This window comes from Zonotrichia albicollis, chromosome 9 (assembly GCF_047830755.1).
Source record: "Zonotrichia albicollis isolate bZonAlb1 chromosome 9, bZonAlb1.hap1, whole genome shotgun sequence".
Lineage (NCBI taxonomy): Eukaryota > Metazoa > Chordata > Aves > Passeriformes > Passerellidae > Zonotrichia > Zonotrichia albicollis.
In genome coordinates, this window is record NC_133827.1 from 7,020,566 (window position 1) to 7,048,226 (window position 27,661).

Sequence of the window (27,661 nt, forward strand, 5' to 3'; positions counted from 1 at the left end):
CCCTGAAAAAAGAAACTATTTCAGAGGATTGGAATCAACTGTTACAATGGTTACATGTAAAAAGAGCACACAGGTGCAAAAGATCTGTACGAGGAAACACACGCCCGCGGCTGGCCAGTCACCAGGGAAATGTGTAAAACATGCATATCGGCCTGCGAACAGTGCCGCAAGCGACTGGAAAGGCATCCTTTAGAGGATGATCCTCTGCATTTGAGGAAAGGTAAAGGCTTGTGGGATGTGTGGCAGGTAGATTATATTGGTCCTTTTAAGAAGTCAGGAGGTAAACATTTTGTGTTGGTAGGAGTGGAAATTGTATCTGGGTTGGTACAAGCTGATGCTTTTAAAAGGGCCACAGGTGATAATACAGTTAAAGCTTTGCAGGGGTGGTTTGGAACTTTTCCAAAGCCAAAAGAAATTCAGTCTGACAACGGGTCTCACTTTACTGCCAAGGTGGTTCAGGATTGGGCCAGAGCCAAAGGCATAAAGTGGACTTTTCATACTCCTTACTACCCTCAGGCTAACGGGATCGTGGAAAGGACAAATGGCCTTTTAAAGCGGTTCCTTATGCCCCAGAAAGCAAACTGGGACTGTTGACTGTGGGAGGCTGTTAAGGGGGTAAATGGCAGGTGGGGGGTGAACGGCTGCCCCAAAGTTACTGCTTTTTACCCCACACCTCCAAGCATCATCCCTTACTGGAAGGTCCCGACGATGCAAACAATCCATCACATTACCCTGGACAACCTGTCTTAGTGGACGTCCCCACGGTGGGCGAGGTACCACTTGTGCTGAAAACCCCTCTGAATAAATATGCATGGGTAGCCTCTGACGCTCTTGGAAAAGAGCACCGCATACACACACGCTGGATAATCCCCTCATTTTAAACTCCTTTCTGCCTCTCAGAGGCATGATTTTTTGTTGTTCTTGCTTTTACAGGAGAACCCCGAGGGACATGAGAATCATCTGAAATATGATAGCCTTGCTAATACTTTTCTGCATATTACCACAATTTCATGGACAACCTCCTGGTGAGCAGCTGTGGCCCGAAGCCATCGTTCAGCACACCAATGTTCTTGGAACCTATCCCAAGGGCTGTTACCCGAGCCTGGCAACCCTAGTGCTGCATGACTCCAAGGTGTACCACCCGAATGAGTGGAGATGGGACCAGAATGAGTTGATGAGAACCCTGACAGATGGGAACAGTTGGAGAGTGAATTTTGGTAACATGCAGAAAGGTGGAAGGAACTCTCCATGAAAAGGCCACCTCCACCAGAATTGCAGGAAATTTTATGGAAACAGGTGGAAGGAATCATCTGGACATCCCTTCAGCAAAATTATGTCCCATGAAGAAATGGGGAAGTTTCAAAATAAAAAGTCCCCTCGCTCTGTGTTGCCGCCAGGAACATATTGGTAGTTATGCTTTAGGTCTCAAAACTAACAATCTTGCAATTACAAGAGATTGTAATGATGCATCACTTGATTGCTGGTACAGTTTAACTTTGCTCAAACCCACTTACGTGACATGTCGTTGGCAGAATGACACAGCTAGTCCATTAGGACTAAGAGGCTTGGTTTACACATTCAAGATAAACACTGTACCAAAACTCACACCAAGTGCTGTAATTACGCTCTCTCAGATGCAAGGTGTGAAGCCCTTTTCTAATACATCTCAAAGGGCAGACACTGTAAGGCCTGCATTGAGCACGGTAAACACGGCAATCACACCCCAATTGGCAGAGGCAACAGGAGGCCCCTTTACATAGCCCTGGTCTCAAGCCTTCCTGCAATTTATCGGATCTATGGGAGATGTCATGGGTCTAAACTTACTAACAGTAGTTACATATGAAGACAAGTTGTATACTTGACAAGAATGGGAGAAACAGAAAACCTGGCAGCTTCAAGGAGTAGTGCGAGAACAAATTAGCATCGGGTGTTGAATGGTTAATGGGTCTGACTATAGCAAAGCAGGAAAACAAACAGGAGCAAGTCTGTACGCACCTAAGCGTACGAGACTGCTGGCACATTTTTACATTAACTCACACTGCGGAGGTAGTTTGCCTCTAGTCCAAGGATACACAAGACCTTTCTTTTAAATTTGTAATAAATGCTGAAACCTACTTCACCACTGTCACCACTTCACCTGTACCACTGGTCATACTCATCCCAAGAATTTTCAAGATTGGACCTTATATAATCAGGAAAACTGGCCAACAACAAATATTATTCAATCTGGCATGTCTCTCAAACAGGTCAAATTGCTAATGCAGAGCAATGTTTCAGAAATCCAGCCAGCCTGTTCTCCGTTTCTGCAAACTTCTTTTGAAGGCTGGACCACTTGGCTTCGGAAACGAAGCTCTTTTAAAATTAGAACACCAAGAGACGTGACGGGTGTTATGCGTACAGGATTGGGAATTCTGAATAGCATTGATTCTGAAGTACTAATGAACAAATTGGCTGCTACAACTAGAGATCTGACCAAATTACAGCAACCACTGAGGTCATCTCTGTTAGCCTTGGGGACACACCAGTGGCTGCTGTCAAACATTCTGCCAAACTGGGAAAGAGCGAACGTGAATGACCACAAATTGGTGATTGATGCACTTAGTGCTACACAGAACAATGTTTCCCCAGCCCTCAGCTGTATCCAGGCACAACTGTGGATGCAGTCGGTCTCTGCTTCAATTATAAGAGAGGGCGAGGAAGGCACCTTCCCCACAGAAGTTTGGAAAATAATTTGGGACAGTGCCACTGAATTTGAAAGAGAATTCCAATCCTGGTGGAACCTGGTGAACTTTACCTATGATCCCATTTCAAACACAGCCACTGCTTTTGTTTTAACCATATGCAATGCTTCTGTACATTTAGTCTTCCCTGTTATTGCATTAGGATTAAACCATGATGGAGCTGTTCTCTATCCCACTGAACATAGGGGATGGGCCCGTCAGGTCAATGACAAATGGCAAACTGTTAATCTGGAATCTTGTACTGTCCGAGAACAACTGTTGTATTCTCATTGTATTCCATATCTCTCAAGTCCCATACTGTACCAAGCTGTTCTTCTCTGCAGCACAGTTCTTCGTGTGTCCTCTCAGGGGCTCCTCCTGGGCCTCTCGATCCACCTCTGTTTATTCCAGTTACCTTCACGAGCTACAGCTGCTGCCCAACTAAGGACTTTGCAGCTGTAGCTTGTTTGGAGTAACTAGGACCCACACAGTTCTTAACAGGGACTCTCTCCATAACAATACATATATTCCGGCCCCCACAAACAACAAGGGTTCATCTGTGAAAGCAATGCAATCGTAGCTCAGGATATCTGTTTAGACACAGAGCAAAACATCTGTCATTTTGAGATTCGTCCTAATGAGGCTACTGAAACAGTTCTTCTATACATAGGCAATGGCTGTGCATGCTTTAGAACCATTTGTGATTTTGTTTTTGTAGAAGATATTGGGGTAGATACAAAGAATCAATCAAACTTTTGTGCTTGTAACTTTACTAAGATTGTAGGGTGTGATTTCTCTTATGAAGCTCCAGTTACCTCTCACTACCTATTGCAATCCAACCACACACTGATTCACAAGCTGATGCCCACTCCTATCGGAATGAACCTCACCCTCGTGAGACAACTGCTGCTCTATCAGGACCTGGTTGAAATTCTCAAGAACAAATACACCGGGTTATGGAGAGGGTAAAGCAGGATGCTGAGCAAAGATGGTGGGATACTTTCTTTGGGTGGTCACCTACTGCCACAGGTGTCCTGAACAGTGTGTGCCATCCAATTGTTGCTCTTTTGATTCTAATTACACTTGGTTTTATCTTGTCAGCAGCCCTATTCATTCTGAATGGGAACATGATGAAAAGGCTAAGGAGATTGATGTCTGTAATCAATGCACACCGCTTAGCCGATGTCCTCTATACTATAGACGTCCCCAAAACATTTGACACAAAACAATTATGATTTGAGCATGTGTGCTTTAGAGCAATTTTTGGTTCTCAAGTATGATTTACAGAAGGTTATTTTGGTCTTTAGTAGATTATTTTAGAAAATAATTTTTAAAAGACAATGCTTACATTATGATTTATTTGTTGGTTTTGTTTTATTTGTGATTTGTTTCAACCATTTTTTGAAATTGTTATACAAATGATATTGCTTTAATTAATTAACCATTTTTTGGAAGTTATTATAATTAGCCATTTTTGAAATTGTTATAAAAGAATAACCACGTGTGAAAATTATTATGATAATCAATATTAATTATATTTGTTTATTGCTTCCCTTTCCCCTATCTTTTTCTTTTCTTTTCCCTCTCTCTTCTTTTTATCCTCCTCTTTTCTTTCATCCCTATTTTTTCCAGGTTATGCTACCAACATGCAACGAGTTCTGAAGATTCATCAACGACACTCCCGAGTTCTGCTGATGAAGATCCCTCAAGAAAATCGTGAGTCATGGGGTCGTGTGAGAGTCTGTCCCAAATGTCCTTCATTTTTGCCTCACAATTGTCATGAAGAAAAGACCACTGAAAAGTTAAAAACTGTTGAGCCAGTGGGGAGGGGAGGTCAGGAGCTTCTCAGCTCACTGTTTCCACAGGTGTTTGCAGAACATGCCATGCTGAACTTGAAGGGGGCATTCTGCCCTTTCTGAACAATGGATCTGGACTTTCTCCCTACCTCCTGGCCTGGCTGGTCTGAGCTCTGGGGCAGTCCTCCCCGCTCCAAGAGAGGACTCCTCTCATCTACCTTCAACCACCATGACAGACAAGCAGAAATGTGAGTCTCTTCATCAAAGAACGAAGACAAGAAATCCCCATGCAATAAAACCGCCCTCACACCTTCTTCCAGAGACTGGGACTGAACACCGCCCCTCCAGCTTGGGGGAGATGTGCACAATCCGGGGAAAAGCTGCCCAGAATAAATGCACCTGCGAGCACTGGGCCATGAAAACAATGATTTTGCCTGTTGCTTGGCTAGGACTCTGTGTAACCCCCATTTCTGTTCTTTCCCCCTTCTTGGAGACCTTTGTTTTGGCTCCCCTTCCCCCCAGCAAAAAAATCGAATAATTGGAGCCCTGGTTAGCCGCGCTTTTTGAGATCTCCCCAGACGTGACCCAGTGAGCTTCGATGGCTGGACCCCGAAGGACAAAAGCGGCACCACGTCTCAGTAGCTATAACTCCTCCACCCTCCTGTCCTTCCTTTTTCCTTATCTTCTCCCTTTCTTCCCCAGTTCCCCTCACCAATACTTTTCAGTTGTGGTTATTTCAATAAAACTACATTTTGTTAATTTGTTACTGCAGATCCCCTGTGCCTTGCTGGATATTTTTGCACCAAAAAAAATCATCGCGTTAAATGTTAACCGGAACGGACCACAACAGTAATGAACAGAACAAACACCTGGGAAGTCCAACAATGCATACTGCAAATCATCAGAATTTTACATTGCCCAATTAAGATAATCTTTTTTCAATGGTAAATAGATAACTGCAAATTCTTGACCTGCTAAACTTAACAATCTGCTCCTGGCCTTAATTACAATTTGTGCTATCATCTCTAAAACTGTGAAAATAGTTTTTGGAAACTTCTAGGGAAGAAAAATCCACTCTATTATCAACAAAGGATCTCTCTCAGAAGGGTCCCACAGAAAAATGAGACCACAAAGTGTAATTTTTTCTCCTAAAATTGCAAAAAGGAAAGAGTTTTCTGGAATACAGCAATGAGCTTGCTGTCTTTGGAGAGCTCCCATGACCATGTCAAGGGCTGAACAAGCTTCGGGTATTAAGGTTCTTGGATGTTGTAGCTTCCTCTCAGTAAATCGAAAAGTGGACCCAGTTCATCATTGGTGATTCCCAAAACAGGTCTGACCTAATTGATTTCTCCCAAAAGCTGCTGTAAGCCTTGCAAATTGCTGACACTGGTCTGGAGCTGTATCTTCTGTGGTGTTATTGTTTTCTCAGTCATCTTCTATCCAAGATCCTTCCAGGGTGGAACTTCCTGGATTTTTGTAGCAGAAATTGCAAGTCCAGCATTATGAATTTCAGTAACAACACTAGCACGGGTTCGCTCCATCTCTGCCTGCGTTGGAGCTGCGATGAGAAAATCATCCATGTAGTGCAGAATCATGGATCTGGGAAACTTCTGTCGAACTGGAGACAAAGCTTGGGTAACAAAATACTGGCAAATTAAAGGCAAGTTCTTCATTTTTTGGGGCAATGATTTCCAGTGATATCTCTGCATAGGTTCTCTTCGATTGATAATGGGAACTGGAAAAGCAAATCTTGGAGAATCATTGGGATAAAGTGGGATCATTGATAAAGAAGGGAGTCCAGGTTGATGAGGTCTCATGTCTTCAATCACTTAATTGATCTTCTTCAGGTCATGAAACAACCTCCAGGAGTCCAATGTCTTCATATAGATGATGAACACTGGTGAAATCCAGGGACTATTTGTTGGGGAGATGTGACCTTGTTGTAATTGCTCCTTTACCAATTTTTTAAGGATATTTAATTTTTTCTCTTTTGAAGGCCATTGATCAATCCATATAGGATGATCAGTTTTCCAGGTCAGCTTTCAAGTGGCAGGTTTTGACGTGGTTTCCATCAAAGGCCCACTTCCCAGTTCCAGTTTGGCTCCCCATTGGGACAGGATGTCTCTCTCCCAAAAAATGAGGCTTCTGAACAACAAAAGGACGCACCGTTGCTGTCTTTTCTTCAGGACCTGTAATGTTAATCATGGATGCATTTTGCAAACACATGGCAGCACCTCCAATCCCTGTAAGGGAACCTGAAGGAACCACCAAATCCCAATCATTGGGCCAGAACATGTGAGAAATTACAGTGACATCTGCACTAGTATCTGGCATGTCTGTAACATAAATTGTTTTACCACAGTGAGTCAGGCAGCAAGTCAATTTTGCTTGGTTACTGTCCCAACATAGCACCCAAAAGACCTCTGGACCAGAGGTACTAGATGGCACAGACACAACTGAATTCTTTGGAAAGTTGTTTTGCTTGGGTATATTCATGGGTAACAGAAATGCAATAGCAATAGGTGTTTTTGGTGGAATTACCATAGGAACATCAAGTGCAAGAGCTAAAATCATTAGCTCTTCATTACAATTTACTGAAACAACAGAAGTGTGGTAGATAGGGTCAGGCGTTCAGAAGATCTCGCGATGTTACGGGAAGACAGGGCCCCTGTTCCCTTAGATAAGAAAATTAACATAGGAAAGCAGCCCCCTAAACCAGATGCCAGTAATTTTCATTCCTACCCAGTAAATTGCCACCCCTTACTAACCATAGATGGTAAAAGACAGACCCCCCCATGACGTAGAAAACCCTAGATTATAAAACCCCACGAGAAGAGATAACAAAGGCCTTTTGATCGTCCACCACATTGGTGTCTGCGTGCTCTTTGGCCCGAGTGACCCTGGAGAGTTTGGGTCGCCGTGCTGTCTCTCCGAACCAGGTTGCCTGCCTTGTATCAGAAGGCAACACAGAATGAAGGATTGAGAGTTTAAAAATTTTGTTGTTGGCTTTTCCTAGAATCAAAAAATTTTATCTTTGTTGAAAAAGATTGACAATTCCTGTAGGAATGCTCACACAACACAAATTATTTCACAGATGAATCAGTTTTGAGGAGGCTAATTTGAACCTTGCACTTGAGGGTATTGAGCTGGAACCATTTGAGGATTGGTTAAATTAGGGATAAATGACTGACGTACTAACACCACTTGACTGGGTAACTGGCTGCCAGGGGGTACACTACTTGTGTCTGGGCTCGGTGGTAATCTGCGCTCTTTTTTAAGTTTAACGACAAAGGTCTGCCATCAATGTCAAACTGAGAAAGATTTACACAGCACTTAGAAAGATACTTCCCTTTTCGACATCGAGGGCAAATAGAAAGTTGTTTAGGTTGCATTGTTTTCATAGGACAATCCTTTTTAATGTGACCTGGTTTACCACAGGTCTTTTTATCAGAGTCCAACGGTGCAGTACCAACAGATTTTTCCCAAATTTTTTCATGTTTTTCTAGGAGCTTTTCAAATTTATCCATTTGTTGTGTCAGATTATCTTCCAATGTTTTTCCTAATGATTGACTTGTATGTTAGCAAGATGTTGTGCAGAAGTGAGCCTACTGCAAGCTGTTAGCATCTGTGTAATAGGTGGAGGATGATCAGGCAAAATTAAAATAATTTTTCTACATTCCTCATTAGCATTTACAAAAGCAAGGTTTTGAACAATATAGGAGCGAGCTTGCTCATCTGGACATTGCTTTTCGACTGCTTGGGTTAATCTGTATAGAAAAGAACCATAGGATTCTGTTCCACCTTGTCTCTGTTCCACCTTGTCTGATAGTAGTATAAGCATTTACATGGGTACCAGCTGGCTCAACTGAAAACAAAGCTTTTCTAGTAGCATCTTTAATATCTGTTAATACAAGCTGAGGCAATTCCACCTCTTGATTTTCTGGTCTATGGTAAAGTGGATCACCTGCTATGTTGGGTAACATCTATATTCTCATAAGGAGTATTTTCATATCTTTCAACCAATTTATTAAGAAGTTTTTTTCCATTGTAATTCCCATAAAAGATATTGTGAATTGGTTAAAATTAGGGAAGTCACATTTCGACAATCAGCAGGGACTAGGTCATTGAAATAAAAATTACTTTTCAACACATTATTAAAATAAGGAGAAGAGAACCCACTTTCTTTCAAAGATTGACGGAGTTCTTTTGTATCATGGTGAGAATGACTTTCAAATCGTGGATTTACATCATTATGACCATATCTTACAGGTAATGCAAAGAGTTGTTTCTTTGAATCCAAATATTTCTCTAAATTTTGATTAATATTAGACCAATTAGGTAATTGCAATGGAGGGTTCACTTCTGATTTAGATTGTGACTTATTTTTCCCTCTCAGTACTCTTGTGTCTGATTCAGAAGAACAAGTAGGATTGTCACTGACACAGCTGTTCCGGGAACTCTGCCTATATCATGGCTGCTGCTTAGCTCTAATCACAGTTCTGCTGTCTCTTCAGCTTGCATTTTGTAGCCTCCCCAAAACCCTCTAATTTTGTGCATTCCCACAGTAAAAAAAAGCACTTTCTTATTCTCTTCATAGAAACTGGGAGAAAACACACTATAAATATCAAGGAATGCAGTGCAAGGATGATGGGCATCCCTCAGTTATCCCAACAGATTGATGTCACTGGCAAAATTCCCTCTTTTCCAAAGGGTTTTCATTTCTTTGGCTGCTCTTTGTATGGCTTCAGGTCATTTTTCCCTTGATTTAAGAAAATATCTTGGCCGTTCTTGAAGAATTTCCCCTTGGAGTAATTATTCAGTTCTGCAGTCTTCACTATACACCCTATTTTAAAAGACTTTTATGCTATTTTTCTCCTCTCTGTGTTTGCACACTTGTTCAACAAGGTTTTCTTTGTAAGAATATAATTCACAATATTCCAAAGGATTAAAAAATGCTTCAGTATTTTTTCCCTAAGTATTTACAAAAGAACAATTAAAAAAAAATCTGTATACATGCTGGATGGAAAATGCAAACAGAAATAAACTTGAGAGTTCTTCCAAAAACCCTTAAGAAAAAACCCCATGTATTCATCCACAGAATACAAAAATGGGCACGTTCTAGAAGAGAAAATTTGTGCAACGGTTCTGCACAGAATTCTATGCTTTCAAGCTTTTTGCCCTTCAGGGGCAGTGCCATTCTCTGAACTGTAATGCTCTGAACATGTTCTGCTCACCATGGCAGCTTTCTGCTCTCCCCGGTACAGATCATCCTCCCAGCAAAGGGGGAGTGCAGCCACCACAACCCGCAGCACCTTCCCTCACAGCAAGAACCTGAAGGGGAGAGATGGCTTTCACCAGCTGCTGCGGGTTCTAATAGTGCTACCTCTCGGCTGCCGAAAGCCTGAATTTCTGTGTTGCAGTGTGTTAGTTTATTGAGCCAAATGTTCTGTTGTATAGCGGTATGTTCAAGTGTTCTCCGAGTTATTACAGTTAGTCTCTCCCCTGTGTTATGCCCTCCTACCCAAGTGTCCCTCAAGGAATGCCCTCCCTCCTCACCAGATTTTTCCCTGTCTGTCAAGACAACCCGGCCACTTTGCCCCATCCCTCAGCCCAAACCCTACCCTTGGTTCCAGAAAGTTCCCTGTCCCTCACCCTAAGATCCAATCCCTATCCCAACGCTCTCTCTTCCCCTTGTTCTGATTTGTTGTAGCCCTCAAAACCACACCCCGAGAGTCGCTTATTGGTTACTATATGGTGTCCACCCCCTGTTTTGAAAGATTTTAAATACCCGTGCACAGGGGTGCTGGGGGTTATTTCAACATCTGTTCCCTTTGGGAATTCTCACGTGCAGAACCTTCCCCCTTCCTCTCCCGATGAATTTGCTGCACTTTACACCACAGAAAAGCCTCCTCTGCTTCCTTCACTCGGTCCTCCAGGGGTCTCTACTGCTCAGCATTTGGCCTAGAGGTCCTGGCTCAGGCAAAATCCCAACCTAGCCAGTTCCCCACTCTTGCCATTGTCCCTGGAGCATCACAGAGCTAGCCAGGGCTGCGGAGGGCAGTGACAGTGACCCATGCCCTGGCATGCCACAGCCCCCAGAGCCACACCTGCCAGGCCACAAGCCCCAGCCCTGCTCCCCACTGCGGCCTCAGCGGCTCCTGGGCATCCTCACCCTGGGTGCAAAGGCAGCCTCAGGAGCCCCCAGGGCACTCTGGATCCAGGCTGCAGACACCCTAAAGCCAGCACTGAAAGGGACATGGATTGGGACTGCAGCTGGATCTTGCAGTGCTCACCACTCCTGGCTACTCTCTAAGTGAACCCAAACCTCCTTTGCAGCATCGTGAGCACATTGACCCTGCTCGCCCCTCCTGGAACGTGGTGTTCTCACATCCTACACCAGCCCTTTACAGGGAGTGATCAGCTGCCAGCTGCTCTGCTACCCTGGCCTTACTTTCTCTTTGCCAGCAATGAACTTAACAGATACACTCCTGAGAAACATAGCACAACATTTGCATCTCAGGAGCTCTTTGGCAAAAAAACTCCACTATTCCCTAGTTTTTGCACAGAGAAGGAGGTCCTGACAAAGCATAAGGCACAGGCGGGGCTCTGGCATACGAATTCCTGAGCCACAGGATTCTACCCGTTGTTGTTCCCAGCTACTTTGCTGATATTTTAGAGCCAGTTGTGGACAGGGGCTGCTGCTGACAGGGTAGGAAAATTTGGAGAAAAAAAGGTGTAGGAGACAACCAAAAAAAAACCAAGGGGGGAAACCCTTAGAAATACAGAGCACAACAGAAGTGCTTTGAGGTGGTTCAATAGAAAATGCCACCAGCAGCGAGCAGAGCCCGAGGTTGCTCACTGCCACCCCAGGGGCTCCTCAGTCCCCTGCTGGTTTGTGTCTGATGCAGCCCTGCCTGGAAAGGGCTCCAAGCTCTGGTGCATTCTTAGCAGCACTGAAAGAAGAGGTGAAACAAAGAGCCATTTTCTGTCCTGCCTGCAAATTCTTCTGCTTCAGTGCCACTGCCAGAGATCATCCCTCTGTCAGCTTAGCACTGTGCTTGCTGCATCCTTGTCCCTGTCCCTTGCATCAGCTCCTGCACATCATCAGCACTCGCTGCCTCGCATAATGAACAGAGAGAGGTGTGTCAGAAGAGCAAGGAGTGTATTTTCTTGGCCTTTCTAACAGACACAAGAAGCATGAGTCCAAATAACTTTGATGTTTGTTCCTGCCCTCCTTTTCGATAAGTCTTTTCTGCTTTAATGCAAAAGCCTCTTTTCCTGCATGGATGGAATGATCTGGAATTGGCAGTTGCCTCAGGCTGTCAGGCACCATTGGAGTTCTCCCTTGTCTCGGATGAGGATTTGGTGAATTTTCCATTGGTCCCTTGGTGGTGTCAGCATGGGCTGAGCTCAGCGGCCGACTCCGCTGTCCCCAGGGGATGCATTGGGACGCCAAGCCCCTCAGGGCTGGGATTCGGGGTTGGGAGGGCTCGGAGCGCCCGGAGCCCGGGCCCGTGAGGAGCTGCAGCTGGCGCTGGCGGAGCTCAGCCCGCTGTGCCGAGCAGCCGCGGCCATGGAGACACAGGCGGGAGCTGTGGCCGAGGCCGGCAGGCGGCCCGGGCTGGCTCGCAGCTGCGAGGACGCCGGCAGCCTGTGCCCTGAGGCCGGGGCCGTGGCGGGCGGTTTGCGGGCAGGGCTTTTCCGAGCCGGCCGCAATGTGCTGCCTCCCGTGTGGGCCCGGCTGCGGCAGAGGCAGGCGGGAGCGCGGCGGGGCCGGCAGCGGCGGGCAGAGGCCGCAGGGAGCAGCAGCCCGGCCGGGCCCGCTGCGGAGCGGCAGGGAGCTGCCGGGCAGCCCTCGGCCGTGTCTGTGCGCACAGGGCAGGAGCAGAGCCCGCAGCAGAGGTAGGAGCCGCGGCAGGAGCCGGCCGTAGCGGCAGCTCGCCGTGCCCGGGGCCGCAGCTGCAGCTCTCCCCTGCCGGCCACAGCGGGAGCCGCTCGCCTCCGAGGCTCCGGCGCTTCCCGAAGACGAGGGGCCCGGCCCCCAGCACGCCCTGGAGCCCCGCAGCGAGAGGAGCCGCCGGCGCCGCAAAGGGCAGCGCAGAGGGCGCAGGGTGAGGAGGAGGACATGAGGCTCGCTCTGGGCCGCGCTGGGGCAGCTCTGCCCTGTCAGCCTTCGCCGTGAGCCCTTTGCTTCTCTTCCATGAGCCCTGATCCCCGTCCTTGGCCCAGGGCCCCCACAGCCCTTTGCAGGGCTGCAGGAAAAGCTGCCTCAGTCGCAGAATCACTGGCTTGGAAGACACTTTCAAGATGGTCTAGTCCAACCTATGGCCCAATACCTCAACTAAAGCAGGGCACCGAGTGCCACATCCAGTCTCTCAAAGGCTTGCAGGGATGGTGAGTCCACCGGCTCCCTGCAGGGGTCTGTCCCAGGAAAAACCAAGATAACACTGGGGCCTTCTGCCCCCCGACGCTTGGAGCTCTGGAAGTTTGTCTTTCTGCTTAGGCAAAGGCCATGGAAAAGGACTGGGAAAAGTAATCACAAATCGAGTCGCCTATAGAGCTCTAATTTGATATGTAATGAATACAGAAAAGATAGAAAAGAAAAAAAGGCAAAACCCAAATGGCATCAGCAAAGTCTTGGGCATGAACACATAGCTGCAAAGGGTCTTCTCAGCCCTATTTCTTTGTATTTCTGGGAACCAGAGGAATCCTGCTTGAGCCTCTGGGGAGATGGGTTTGGGAGGTAAAAGTTCATTTCTTTTTTCTCCTTGGGGCAGCTCCTGGTGCTAGCATCAGCTGAGCCTCTCTCCAGGCTAATGCCTGTTCTGATTGTTGCAGCAAAACAACTGATGGCAGACAGAAGACACTGATGCTTGCAGAGATGTGACTTTTTCCAGTGCCAGCTGGGAGTGGGAGTCAGAAGAAAAACTCCCGAAAGCACAACTCCGTTGGAAGATTGCCTTCCTTTTCATTCCATAAAGAAGCTCTAGATCCACTGGAGAATTGTCAGTTGTTTGTTAAGGATGGGAAGTTCTCTTTCATGATTTTTTTCATGTGGTTTGGAAGTGGATGAGGCTCTTGTTCATTCACAAACTCCAGACCAAAGTGCTTTTGGAAGATGCCCCACGTGGCAGTTTTTGCCCAGCCATGGTACTTGTGGATATAAGAAAGCAAGGGCAATGGTATTTGCAGCCAAAATCCGGCAAAGCTTGACTCAGCCAAAACATCCTGGGGAGTTAGAGGCCTCTAGCTGTTCCTAGAAATCAGCAGAGTTCCAGCCAAATGGTTGTGTAGCACTAAGTGCAGTCTCTTTGCCTGGATCAGAGCCTTGCTCAGCTGAAGAAGCAGAAAGATCAGCAAGGAGCTCCCAAAGGCCCATCACATCCTTTTGATTTTGCTCATCTTGTGTAAGTTTGCAACTAAACATGTGTTTACAGTTGAGCTAATGAGAGAAACAAAAAAATAAATAGAGGCTTTATGGTAGGGCCATGATATTCCACAAGAGGAATCACTGGTGTGCATTTCATTGGACCTCTCTCAATCCTATAAAAGTATTGTAGCCCTGATTTAAAATAGGCCGATATGAACCAACTTGGAGAGACAGAAACTAAAATGGCTTATGGGGGGTTTTTTTAAGAGTGAGAAAAACTACCTTAAAGGTGTTGTTTTATGACATTATAGAATATACTACCTGAAAATTACCAACTGCAATAAATCAAGAGTTTAAAATGGCGTGTTTAGGTATATGAATAATTAAAACCACAAAAACGTGCAGATATGAATGCATGTTTTCATAAAAATCATGAAATTATAGACAATAAGACACATGCCCTGAACTGCAATGCAAAGGCAGGTAGAACTGTACTTGAATTAGCTCTTTTTAGATTTCTGGAGTTGTTCCTTGTGAAGAGGAGCTAGGGTATTGCTGAAGAAAAGTGGCACAAGCAGGACGGGGCAGCGTGCCGTGCTCCGTGCAGAGGCTGTCAGGGGCTGCCCGAAGAGCGCCCTGCTGCAGCCAGAGCCCTCCTGGCCTGGGGCCCGGGAGCAAAGGGCCAGGGCAGCCACCTCCTGCTCGTCCTGACCCTGCCACCGCTCCCTGCTGCTGCTGCTGCTGCTGCTGCTGCTGCGGGAAAGAGACTCTCCTAAGGCCCCATGAACAAATGCACTTACACAGCCCTGGGGATGCCAGTGAAGGAAACCATGTGTCACATAATGCATGTGTGACCAGTGTCACCAAACACCACCAAAACATGGAATTGTTGCACCTCTCTAGGACAGGTAGAAATTTAAGGAATTAACTGGGGACTTGAGGGCAGAAGAGGCCAGAGGAGGAAAACAACTCTGAGGGAAAAAAACCCCACAATATCTGGAGGGGAAAACATCTCCAGCTGCTCAGAATTTGTCAAGGGAACATGTCTCTAATCCTCTCCTGAAAAGGGATGCTTTTGATGAGCTTTGCACCTCCAATGGCCTTGGACCAGAACCAGGAAGATGCAATTATGTAAATGTTAAATAGATAGATAGATAGATAGACAGATCTCATTACTAAAATCTCTCTTTACTGTCCTGTCTGCTGCTACACACATCAGAACTTGGTAGCCAGTGCCCTGCTCAACTACAATCCTGAGATTGCTCTCCTGTTGCCTCAAAAAAACACACTCTTGGGGAATCTGGAGCATGTAGGTCTTTACGGAATGCAATCAGACCCAGAGCATTGCTGGGAACTGCACTCTTTGTGCCTCTGTGCTCGGGCAAGTTCTTCTCTTGGACTTGACCACACTGATGGTGCTGAAGTGGCTGTAATCAGAAATGCAGCCCAGCCCCTCCCAGCTCTTGTGATCTCTGAGGAGCAGCTGGAATGCAAGGGCATTGATTTCCTGCTCAATTCCGAAACACAACACACACTGATTCCCTAGGCTGCAAAAAGGCATGAGCACTACTAAGCTCAAAGTGATCTCTAAGGCCATACTGGCTGGCCTGGAACCCCAACAGCTCATTCTGCATCAAGGTCCCTACACAGAATAATGTGTTCTCATGCAAAAACTGTATTCTCCAGAAGTGACACCTTGGAAATTAAAATTCTAGCAGACGCAGTCCCAGTGCTATAGAAGGGCAGAAAATAATGATGAAAAGAGCCTTAGTTGGGAGAAAAAGTAAATGAATAAGCCTCTTCCTCCAACCAAACAAAAAAAACTCAAGGAAAAAAAGGGGGTAAAGTCACTTCCAAAAGTGGCTCAAATATTTGGATGCACTGAGGAGATGCTGAAGGTCCCTCACAAGGCTTCTGTTGTCTAGGCTAAATCTCCCTCAGACACCTCCTCCCTGGCCTTGTGCTGCACCCCTTGCCTAGCTCCCCTGTCCTTCTGTGCCCACGCTGCAGCCCCTCCATGACTTTCTGCTTCCCAGGTCCCACAGCTGCACACAGCACTCCAGCTGTGGCCGCAGCACTGCCCAGCACAGGCCACGCTCACTGCCCTGCTCCTGCTGCCCCACTGCTGCTGGCACAGCCACCGTGCCCTTGGCCTGCTTGGCCCCCTGGCCCCACGCTGCCTCATCTTCAGCTGCTCACGGCCGCCAGCCCTGCGTCCTTTGGGCCCACGCAGCTCCCCAGCCACAAAGGTGCCCATTGCACTTCAGATCCAGCAGGCAGCATTGCAAGATGGCCTTCCTCTTCCAAGCAACACAATACAGCAGTCAAGGACTTGCAGCTTCACCCCCAGTCTGTCCTCCAATGCACTTGCCAAAGCTGCAGACTTCAGCGCAAAATGGATCAGCAGAAACTTGTCCCTTTATGCTGTTTGCAGCTTCTCAAAAGCCAAAAGGCAGTTGGATCAACAGTGACTCTACAAGTGAAGAATGACTCAAGAAAACTGCAGAACACTTCCACAAGCCAAAGATGCCTTTTCAAAAAGGAAAAAGAAAGCAACAAAGCTTTTTGACCTCCAGCACTACTACGTGTGCCCTTGGCTATAACACAGCAGAAGCCCAGAGATGGAGCTTCCTTGAGCCAACCAGCCAGAAGCTGAGCTGGAGCCCCCAGCTCTGCACTGCCCCAACAGGACAGGTCAAAGGCCAATTTCTAGCTGTCACTGCCTGCAGGAAATGGCTACGTCGTGCCAGACTCCAGCACTCAGCATCCTTGGCCAGACACAGCAAGTGCTGGCTGCCCAGAAAACTTGCACCGCTGCCTTGCACTATAGTCAGCACCCCCCACAACAGTCACTTACTCTCTTGGAATGATGAGCAGGCCGTGGTGCAACCATGGCTGGACAAAGGTGATGGTCATCTTTCTCATTTTCCTCCTCTCTGGCTTCTTCTGCAATAGTGGAGAGAGCCAGGGGAAAGACGGCTCTTGCTCTTGTCACCCGTGGCAAGAGAGAGTCATAGGGGACAGGCTGTTACCTGGTGCTTATAACCCCATTTCTTCTTGCACCTACAGCCATATCTTCTAAGGAGAGTTCATCTACATTGTTAACAATGGCATTCTATGTCACTCCAATCTCTACCTATGTGCAAAAAGAGTCAAATAGTAGATTGAGAAGGAAACACCATATGCAGCAAAAAGCGCAGGAGCAAGATGGTGAATCATTATAGCACTGCTCTGCAAGTTTTCAGGATGTGCTGCAACACCAGAAGAAACAAGGCTTTTGTAAGTGTGCAAGTACCCACCAAAAAATGCCTCAAGCTCGAGGATGCTCCTGCACTGAGCAAGGCCTAGGGCTGCTCTGACACTCAGGCCTTCCATGCACCAAGGAAACCTTCTGATGTCACTACGACAGGGTGGCAACCATGCCCTGACATCACAAAGCAAACGCTCCATGTTGGTCAGTGAATTTATGCATAGCAATAACCAGGCTTTCTTACAGCAAACACAAAAGAGCCTGGGAAGTTCTTCTCTGTCACAAGTAGCACAAATTCCCTTCATGGGCCAAACCCTGTTTTTCAAGGGATCCAAGAGTAACTCCAAGAGTGCCCCAAGCACCTACAGCCTGTACCCCAGCTGAGCACTCAGATGGGACAAAAGCAAAGGAAACCAGACCAAGAAAATGGCCAAAAGCATTGCCCACCTGAGAAATGACCCACCCTTTAATATTTTAAAGATTTAGTAAACCCTTAGAAAGGACTGAATAAGGAAAGATTGCAACACTGGGAGTCTCCATGACTAGCAGCCACATGCTCATCTACAAAAGGGATGCTCTGCCTTTTATACCCTTAGCCCCTCCCAATGTTTTTTCAGTCAACTCTTTCTCTGCCGTCCATTGGTGGAGATTACTTTCTTGCATCCTGACTGGAGTTCAGGTGTTCTTACACCCTGCCTGCTGGTCACAAGCCAGCCCTCCCAAAATGCTCTGACTCCCAAGGCTATTACAAGGGGGAGGGGAAAGAGGACTATGGGAGGACATATTACAATAACAGCACTTTACATTTGGATATAATATCTCTCTACATAATAGCTATCTCTTAATTGTGAGAACCTACTATTACATTACTCACCTATAATGCACAGAACCAGGAGAGAAGGCACTGTTGGCATAACAGCTGAAATCATCCCTAACAAATCTCCCCACATATTTGCACATTTATTGGACATGCCCAGGACTCCTGTGGATGTACATCTCTGCCTTTCTTCCACTTTGGAAGCAGTCAAACTGGCAACTTGTGGGGAAACCAAGGGCTTTTTGGTGGCTGTATTGCTCTGCACACACCCAGGCCACCTGTGTCACAGAGCTTTGGTGCCTAAAAGGATAAACCAGCTGGAAAAGGTTTCATTTTGACCTTTTTTACCTGCTAACAGAAGTTGCAAAAATCAAAGTTTCCAAGCAGGACCTGATCCCTGCTGCCAGCTCTGGGCTAGAAAGGAGGCATTACTTTGTTTCAGTGGTGGGTTCATAGGGAATCACTTCCCTAAGCCCTGCACACACAGCAATCCCACCTACCCGTTTGTATCCATGGAACTAAGACATATTCAATACTTTGCTGAAACTCATAGGCTAAACATTACCTCCAATTTATTGACATATTTCAGTCACTTCTCAGAATTTACTGACATGAGAATAGGAGTGTCCTGTAGGTCCCTGCTGGTCATTGACACAGGTTCAGGAGGAGATCCATGCACAAAAGGACCTAAGACACAACTGAGCCTGCAAAAATTTATTCCATTAGTTGCAGTAGCAAACAATACATACCAACCCCTGAATTCCCAAAAATCTGCTGAGCAGGAGAAGGAGTTGGAGCGTGGTGCTCGGCAGCAGCGGCAGGTAGCAGGTAGGCAGTGCACTTCCAGGACGTCGCCTGGATCAAAACGCTATGCATCTCATCCTTCTCACCCTTCCAGCTCAGAACCAGGCCTTGTATCTCCTGCTAAGGATGTGGAATTTTCCCAGTTACAGCATCAGCTCACACATGGCTGGCGTGTGAGATGATGGCTAAGGATGACTCCATGACTCTGCCACCAAGGGCTCCGTTGTTCTCCTTTCACAGCTTGACTGCCCACCGATTGACCAATACATTGTTTTTCTTTCAAGGGTCAAGGTCCCACCTGTTAAACAAGACACTTTCCTTCACTGTCTTGTCAACCTGCTCAAACATGGATCAAATACGGCAGGGCTTCGGGCACGACTCTGGTTCCTGACACAGTCATTTGGGAAATATTCCCATTACTCAAATTCTCCTTTGGTGGTCAAGAGCCTCCTAAAAACACTTTCTTCCCTTTGAATGCATTCCAGCTACCTTCTTAGCAGGAGCACTCTCCTTTTTCTCAAGGCCAAGATAGCCACTTGCACACAGTAAGCACTGCAGTGGGGGAATACAGGCTTCAGCACTCCTGTTAAAGCTAAAAGAATTCACAAGACTAAGTCCTGTTTGTTACACACCTCTCCTTCCTATTCTGGGAATCAAATCACAAGCGTGTCATCAATACACCCTGCAGGTGCTCTTGCTGAGTGAAGCCACATTGCTGTGTCAATAAAAGCAGCTGGGACTCAGTTTCTTCATGCAGGGAGAGCCAGTTCTTTATTCACATAACTCATTTTTATACTGTTTTTACAGACTCGTGTTCAACTTCATTTGGCTGGTAGTTTCCTTGCCACACAATTTATTTCTGCCAAACACTCTGCATCTCACACATTTGCTCTGACTCAGTGCAGAACAGCAGGATTGCAGGCGCTTCCTCCCAGAGCTGCGTGAGGCGCTGGCTCCTGCAGATGGGCCCTGCCAAGCTGTCCCTGCCTCACGCTGGCCTCGCTTCCCCTGGCACAAGTGCCGGGCCTGAAGGAGCTGCCCTGTGCTCCAGCCTGCCGAGCAGCCCGGCTCCCTGCCCCGGTGCCCAGAGTGCTGCACACACTGCTGGCCTTTGCCAGGAGCTGCAGGGCAGCCAGCAGAAGAGGAGGAATCCTCAGCCAGCCCAGCGGCCCGCGGCTGCCCTTGGCCTTTCTCTGCTCCTGGGCACACTCCAGACAGCCAATGCCTCCAGGCCGGGCTGTGCCCAGCACGGCTGCGCTTCCCCTCGGCAGCAGCCAGCTGCCACCTGGGCTCTGAGAGCCGAGGATTCGCCCGCTCCCAGGAAGAGGCACCCAGGGCCCGGCTGCTGCCTCTTGCAGCTCCAAGGGCCTCCTCCCAGCCTGCCTCTGCCAGGGCTCAGGCTGCTCCGGCCTCTGCCGGGGCTCTGCTGGGGCTCCAGCCCGGGCAAGGCCGGGCCCGCTCTCACCTCACAGGCGCTGACAGCTCTGCACCACAGGAGACCTTCCCGAGCACCCTCTCTGATATTTCTGCTTTCTCACTTGAGCAAGGCTCTCCTCCAGCCAAAGAGATTATTGCATTTAGGGAGCCCCAATGCTCTCCAGTCACAGCTGAAGGCCTACATCTGCATAAGATGTTTGGGCTGCCCCATTCTTCCTGTGCTTTTGCCTTTAAATGCCATTGCCCTTTCTGCCTCAAATAGAAGTACCAAAGATTGCCAAAAACAGACCAGTGGGCCATATTCCAAAGGCAGTCTGGTCTGGAGAGGATGAATGAAGAAGATACTTCCCCACTTTCACACCATGCCAAAGACACCATTTCACTTTCCACCTTTAAGAAACAACAGACAATTCAGAAGGAATTCTCGAGTTTATTTGCAGAGTGAAAAGGAAGGGAATCTTCAAGGTGAGTTGTGGTTTCAGAAACTTTATTGATTTTCAATCCTACTCTGCAGTCCTATTAGACAATCCTACTCTAACCCTAACCCTTACCTTAATCCTTATCCTTATCCTTATCCTTATCCTTATCCTTATCCTTATCCTTATCCTTATCCTTATCCTTATCCCAATCCTAATCTTTATCCTTATCCTTATCCTTATCCTTATCCTTATCCTTATCCTTATCCTTATCCTTATCCTTATCGAATCCTAATCCTAGTCCTAATTTACAATCCTACTCTAAACCTGTTAAGGAATAAATGTTCCTGATGTGATTGTCACATTCTTGTCTCCTTCCTCTTCTTCACTGAAACAATCAGTGGTACCAGGCTGGATGCAGGCTCAGCAAATCTTACAAATGAATGCTGCCAAAAGGGAAAAAAACCAGATCAACAAAAAACAATGAACCATGACCTTCCAAGCTCAGTGCTTCACAGGATTCCTCCTGCTCCTAGAAGGAAGCAGGAAGAGGAACAATGGGACCGTCTACACCTCCATCTTTATGTGCAGACTTTGCCATCACAGGCAAACCTGGCCCAGAATCCCACTCATCCATTTATACAGGTGTCTTCATCTTGCTGAGATTTTAGCACTGCCAGTGCTTTAGAATTGGTGCTTTCTGTCCTTGGAGTTCGTCTTTTCAGGAAACTCCAAAGCCTCTCATTGGTCTCTCTCTTTGTACGACAGGCACTTTGCTGATTGCCACAGACACAGAAAGCAGTGTCTATCTTTCTATGCCCTGCCCCTCGTGTGCTGGATGGCACCTTCCTTCCCAGCAGGGCCAGCCCAGTGGCACTGGGCCCTGCAGTTCCCTCTCTGCCACAGAGCCTGGCAGTAACCCTGGCACAGAAACCTCTAAGGGTGGGCTGGGGGGCACAAACCAGGGCCCCTCAGAGGCTCACAGTGAGCCCCCCACAGCCCCTCCTGCCCACAGCCAAATCTCGGACCCCTAGGCTGGGACTGGCTTCCTTGGTTTCCTCCACCACCATTTCATGTCTCTCTACCCTGCATTGCTCTACTTCAATTCTTTTGCCATTACATAAAACTGAACACCCCACCAAATTACAAAAGAAGATGACAGAAACAGCCAGAGGACCTCTCTGACTCAGGAAATGCAGAGAGAGTGGGGTTACTCAGTTTTGTCAAGAACAGGCCCCGGGGAGACTTTATTGCCACTTTCCAAAACTTCAGAGTGGCTTTGAGGAAAGTGGAGGACATCTTTTTTAACAGGACCAGTTACAATAGGATGTGGGTGAATATATTTTAACACAAATAGGATCTAATCAGAACTTGTTTACTCGGAGCATGGTGTGACCCTGGCACAGGTTGCCCCAAGAGCTTGTAGGTGCCCAATCCTTGCAACCATTCCGGCTCCAGTGGCAAAGGGCTCTGAGAAACTCGATGTCTTTAAAGATGTCCCTGCTCATTGCAGGACACTTGCACCACAGGACCTTTACAGGACCTTGCCAGCCCAGCCCAGTCTGGGATTCCTCACCGTTTTCATTTGAAGAGCAGCAAGAGTGGAGGTGAGGAGGAAGGGGGCTCATCTGCTGCCTTGGCCTTGAGTGGAGGAGGAGCCCATCCCTCAGACCCTGTTTCATCTGCAGCCCCTTCACATTTTACCTGCAGGAGCTCCTTGGCAGACCAGCGCCGCGCCTCATCTCTCTGCAGGCAGCAGCTCAGGAAGTCACGCAGGCAGGATGAAAATAAGTTGGGCTGCTGCAGCTTTTGTCTTCCTCCTGTGGCTATCAGGAGTTGAGGCTGGGGAAAAAGGAGACACGAGGCTCCACCTGCTTCTTTCCCACCTGTAACCGCTCTCCCAGATCCCATTGATTAAGCTCCACTCTGCAGTGGCAGTTTCTGCCCTGGCAGAGACCCAGAGATGACTTTCCTTTACCAACCAAAAACTTAAACCCCGATGCAGCCAAAGCTTTTCCACCATCCTGCAGATCTTGCCTTGGCAGCTGATTTCATATACTGACCTAGTTAGTGGGAACTACATCAGCATAAGCACATTTCCTTCCCTGAGGATTCACACCAGCTTGAGAGGCTTTTTGGAAGAAGGACTTTGCTATACTAACTCTACTGTATGCAAGGGTTAGTACATGAAAAGTATCTCTGCAGTGCTTCTTGTCCCTTAAGCACTGCTGCCATAAAACAAAACGAATCAAGCTTTTTGCTTTGTTCTTGAAAAGAATGGGAATTGGAGGGAAAGAAAGGAAATCCACCAGGTATTCCTCAGGTAAGGAAACAAATCTTTGGAATCTCATCTTCAACACAGACACATTAAGATCCATGCACAAAGGTACTGCGATGAAAACACCTGCTTGGGTACACAGGAGCCACCTGCAGCTCTGTTTCTCAGCAGTCTGAAAATTTCTGCTTTCCCTACATGGAAAAGAAAAACCTTTCGTGGTCAAATCAGAAGGAGAGGTTCCATCCCTACGGTCACCCTCTACTCATTTGGCTACTCAAGTCAGTGCATGAATGGTAGGCCCATCCCAGGAAGTGCCAGGAAACAAATGGCAGGTTTTGGCAGGCTCTCCACATCACCAGGCTCTGGCTTGGTGACAGCCAGAATGTGGCTTGGGCTAGGAGAGAAACATGGTCACTGAGTGTTTCAGCAGCACTGCACAAGAAGCAGAAGAGACTCTGTGGCCTTTACACCCTCATGCCCAGGTTTCAGGCACGTTTCCCAGTGAGAAGAAACTGCACAGGGGGTTAAGTTCCTCTCTAAAAACCAGTGCCTTAGCAACTTTCTTGTGTTTGGGCTTCTTTTCTTCATTTCTGGAAATGTAACACCAGTTCTGAGAGGCTTGCCTTGTGGTTTTAGGGGCATCTTCACAGACAGAGAAGTGGGAACAACTTGAAACCCAAAGCAAATGTTGACTGAGAAGAGCTGGGGAGTGTTTGCCTGTGGTGAGGCTTGAGCTGTCTGGCAATCCCCTTCCATGATGTGCAGAAACATCCAGCTGCTCCCCAGAACTCAGTCCCTCTGGGCACGCAGGCCTGTGGAAACACCTGACGATTCCAGCCTTTCTCCTGCTCAAGAGCATCTAACCTAAGCTGAGCTCCTGTTTCTTCAGCAAGGCCAAGGATGCTCACTTCCATGCAGCTGACAGCGTCCATGGAGCTTAGCAGATCTTTCTGATACTCCTCAGGCCAAGGAGTTACAGTGTAAATGGGCAAGACATCGGCTGATCATTATCCAGTGTGGTTCATGTGGAACCAAGCCCTAACACACTGACAAGTCAGAGGGAGAGAGCTCATTCTACTTTTGCAAGATGGTATTTAGAAACCATATAAGACACTGACTGGGAACTATTCAAACCTCAGCTTGCAGAATCCATCTCAAATAGACAAAAATAACAATGGCAAGAGGCCTTGGAGTCTCCATAAAAATGCCCACCACTGTCATGATAACTCTGTGCTTGTGGCACTGAAATAGATGGTGACCAAAGAGACTTTGCTATTATCTTCTTTAACCCGAAGGAGAATTTCAAATCCAGAAATGGCAATGCACTCCCCTTGTGTACAAATAATTTATGCAGTTTTCTGTCCTTTTCCCACATCACCAGAGGTGACAAAGAGGGTTTTATCCTGACTCTCAGCTGAGCTCAGCCACTGGCCATGGTGGGGAGCTGGAGCCCTCCCTGTCATTAGAACTGTGCAGGCCAGGGATGGCCCTGCTCCTGTGGTAAAGAAACACAGCACCAGTGTCAACTGCCCATGTTGGATCCCAGCCCAGGCACCTGCCTGCAAGCTCATCAACTTGTTAAAGTACCAAGAAACAGCCAAGGGTTTGGCAAACAATTCTAACTGCAGTCGGAGAAAAACACATCCTAAACTTATCCAGGCCACCCACATCCGTGACTGAACAATGTACAGATGACTTGAAAGCCTGAGAGTTTCGAAGATCCACAGGATTTGGAAAAGATGCTACAGAATGGAAGGGAAGAGCTGTGTTTAAAAAATGAAAAAGCAAGCAGAACTACTTGAGCATTGCTTAGGTAGTAGGTTTTTTTTCTCTTTTTCTTTTTTGCTTACTTTTATTTTTCCTTTTTTTCTTATGTTTTCTATAAAATGGAAACTGGGAAGGTCTAACCTCCGTTGCTCAGGATGTTTATCACATGTCTACCCTCTCCACTGAAAAATTCTTGTCCCTCAGAAACAGAGTTCCAACATTGTTCAAAAAACAAGTGGGAAATGTCAGGCGTGGCTGGAGGCCAAACTGGCAGGTTCCTGAACTGGTTAGGTTTCTGAACTGCCCCTTCCCTTTCTGATACAACCAAAGCTACAGCAGATGCTGATGTGTGGCAGGGGCATTTTTAGAATGACACCTTGGTGGAAGTGGTGCCAGCAGATGGCAATGGGATTTTGTCCAATGGCACACAGAGCATGGGACAGGTGAGAAAGACAGTGGGATCAGTGAGTATTTGCACCTTACCAAGACAGGAGTTGCATTCCAGGAAGGAACTTCTCGTTCCACCATTTCGATGCCCACGATTCCCAAAGACCATATGTCCACTTTGGGGCCACATGGTTGACCTGTCACCACTTCAGGCGCCAGCCACCCAGCAGCGCCAGCCACGGAGCTCCGTCTGCCCTGCTCAGGGCTGAGCTGAGCAAAGAGGCCAAAGTCAGCTGTGGAGAAAACAACAAACCGTGAAAGCCAGCTCCAATTAGGAAACCAAGCAAAAAATTCCCCACTCTCAGACTAAGAATGTGCTGTTGAATCTCCTGGAGAACTGTCCACGCTCAATTTCCTTGGGGCTTTAGCCAATGGAGTATGGAATTGGCCACTTCCAAAAAAACCCAGATTCTTAACGCTGCTCACAGCAGTGGACTTCATTCCCCTGAAGCTTTAGATTGCAGCTCCCTCTGTCTGGAAGGGACACACACAGAGCAAGGCCACTCTTGACTGCTTGTGGTTCCTTCTACCTCTGTGCACGTTGCAACTGTGCCCTCAGTTGCAGCAGGGGTCCCTGCACTGCCACCAGCACCATTTTTGGGGAGCTGGCAGTCACTCCAAGCAGCCCCACACCCACATCCCTGGAATGCTGCACCTGACCAAGAATATACTGACCCAGCTTGACAGAACCGTCAGTTCTGAGAAGGATGTTTCTGCTCTTCAAATTGTGGTGGATGACGTGGTTTGAATGAAGAAATTGCAGTCCTTGCAGGCACTTAGAGAGAAAACAGAAACAGGAGGTCAAAAATGAGTGATGTGATTTCATCCCACAAGAAAGAAAACGAAGAACCTAAAAGATTCCCTCTCCAGGGGAATGGGGAGTAATGGCAGAACAGTAATGGCCACTGAGAGGAAGAGCTTGCTGCTCCAACAACTGCAGAGCAGGACCTTTCTGAGGAAAGGCACGTCAGCTTTTGAAAGAGCAACAGCACCTGTTGTTGTAGGCTGTCCCCTGCCAACCAGCCAGGATGACTCCTGCTGCAGTGGACGTGCTTTTTCCATGCAGAGGACAAAGGAGGGGTTTGGAAAGGAAAAGTCCCTCCCTTTGGTGTGAAGCGGATCACTTTTGGGTGGGAGGCTGCATGACAAAGATTTTCTTGCTGGCCTCAGCACAGGCTTGGATGTATCACACCAGTCACCTTACTGAAGCAAAGAGCATTTTGGCTGTATACTATCCTTTCCAGCTGAGGACTGGGAGAAATGAGTCTTTTTTCTCTGCTGATCATTTCAAATCCTGCCACCAGCACCTTTGCTTTCACAGGCAAGGAATGCAGTGAAGACAAACTCCAGGCAAACATTTAGAGAGGCAAGGTGGAGAACAGCAAATACAAATACAAGAGACAGAGCGAGAATACAACAGCAGGAGATAAGAGTACTGGCACTGAGCACAGGGAGTGCAGGGGCACTGGCAGGCCTTTCACTTGAGATGCTTTTACTTGCCCATAGAGTAGCAGCAACAAAGAAACAAAGCTGGGCACAGGAAACCTCTCCTGTTCTGAGCCCCTGTTTCCCAGACAATGCTGCCCAAGGCCTTGGAAACACAGCTGGGATTGCTGACCTCCCGACTGATGGCTGCCATCTCATCTTCCGACAGGTAGGTCTGGCTGATGACATTGCTCAGAGTGCCTCCATCCATGTACTCCATAACCAGGGACAGTTCCTCACCCACAAGGTAGCTGAAAGAAGGACACAAGGGCATGGAGATGAATGTACATGGCTAGGTTGCTGTTTGGAAAAGACGGATCCACTCTTCTTTTCAGATCCCTTTGAGACAAAAAAAAAAAATAAAGGAATAGACATTCCCTCTTGGCTGTGCATTGTTTGCCATCTGTGCAGTCTCAAGGAGAAAGGTACAGCTGCGAAAAAAGAGATGTCTTAGTTGGGCAGCAAGCAAAATGTGCAGTTTAGTAACAGCCCAGATGAAAAGCCTGTCATGCATGGTGTTTCTGGAAAAAAGCACCTAGTCCTCCTGGCATGCATAGCAATGGAAAACAGTGGCAACAATCCAAGGGAAATCCATGTTAGTTTACCTGGATGTAAGAAGACACTTGAATAAAATCAAGCTCCAAAACAAAGTGGTGGCTGTGAATATAGAGATCATTGATTTTGTAAGACACGACTCATCCGGATTTTTGAACAATTTTCAAATACCATGTGCCAGCAAAGACTCATGCAGACAAAATGCAATGTCTTCCCATCCACTGGAGATAAAAAGAGCAATAATAATTAGCCAATAATTACAGCTCTATTTTCTGCCAGTGACCAAAGTGGGATCTTACCTTGCAGTTGGCAGTACGTGAACAAACATTCACAGGACAAAAGCACAACTCACCTGTCTAAACAGCTGACCAGGTTGGGATTCCTGTTCACCTTCATGACCATGAGTTCATTGACTTTTAGTTTGTTCTTCCTCAGTCCTTGAAGCTGTATTTTCTTGATGGCCACCTAAAATGACATTGAAAATCAGTAACTTGAGAGGTTGGTGGCACGAGACCACAA

The 27,661-nt window shown here is 47.1% G+C and overlaps 1 protein-coding gene across 1 annotated transcript; it reads right to left on the bottom strand.

Annotated features, from left to right (window-relative positions):
* Positions 1 to 746: 746 nt before the first annotated feature.
* On the bottom strand, positions 747 to 27,661 carry LOC141730242 (serine/threonine-protein kinase PAK 1-like). Its single transcript, XM_074547672.1, has 6 exons — positions 27,495 to 27,661; positions 26,721 to 26,838; positions 25,778 to 25,877; positions 25,139 to 25,335; positions 22,315 to 22,452; positions 747 to 830 (listed from the first exon to the last, which is right to left on the bottom strand). The coding sequence occupies exons 1-6, from the start codon at positions 27,542 to 27,544 to the stop codon at positions 747 to 749; spliced, it is 687 nt and encodes a 228-aa protein (XP_074403773.1). The 5' UTR covers positions 27,545 to 27,661.

Bases quoted from the DNA above. Each gene is read 5' to 3' on its own strand.
- LOC141730242 (XM_074547672.1), bottom strand. From the start codon at position 27,544: ATGGTCATGAAGGTGAACAGGAATCCCAACCTGGTCAGCTGTTTAGAC. The intron at 25,336-25,777 runs GTCAGTATATTC...TTTTCTCCACAG, and splicing joins TGACGGTTCTGTCAAGCTGG to CTGACTTTGGCCTCTTTGCT. The intron at 22,453-25,138 runs GTAAGGTGCAAA...CTTTTTCCCCAG, and splicing joins GGAATGCAACTCCTGTCTTG to CCTCAACTCCTGATAGCCAC.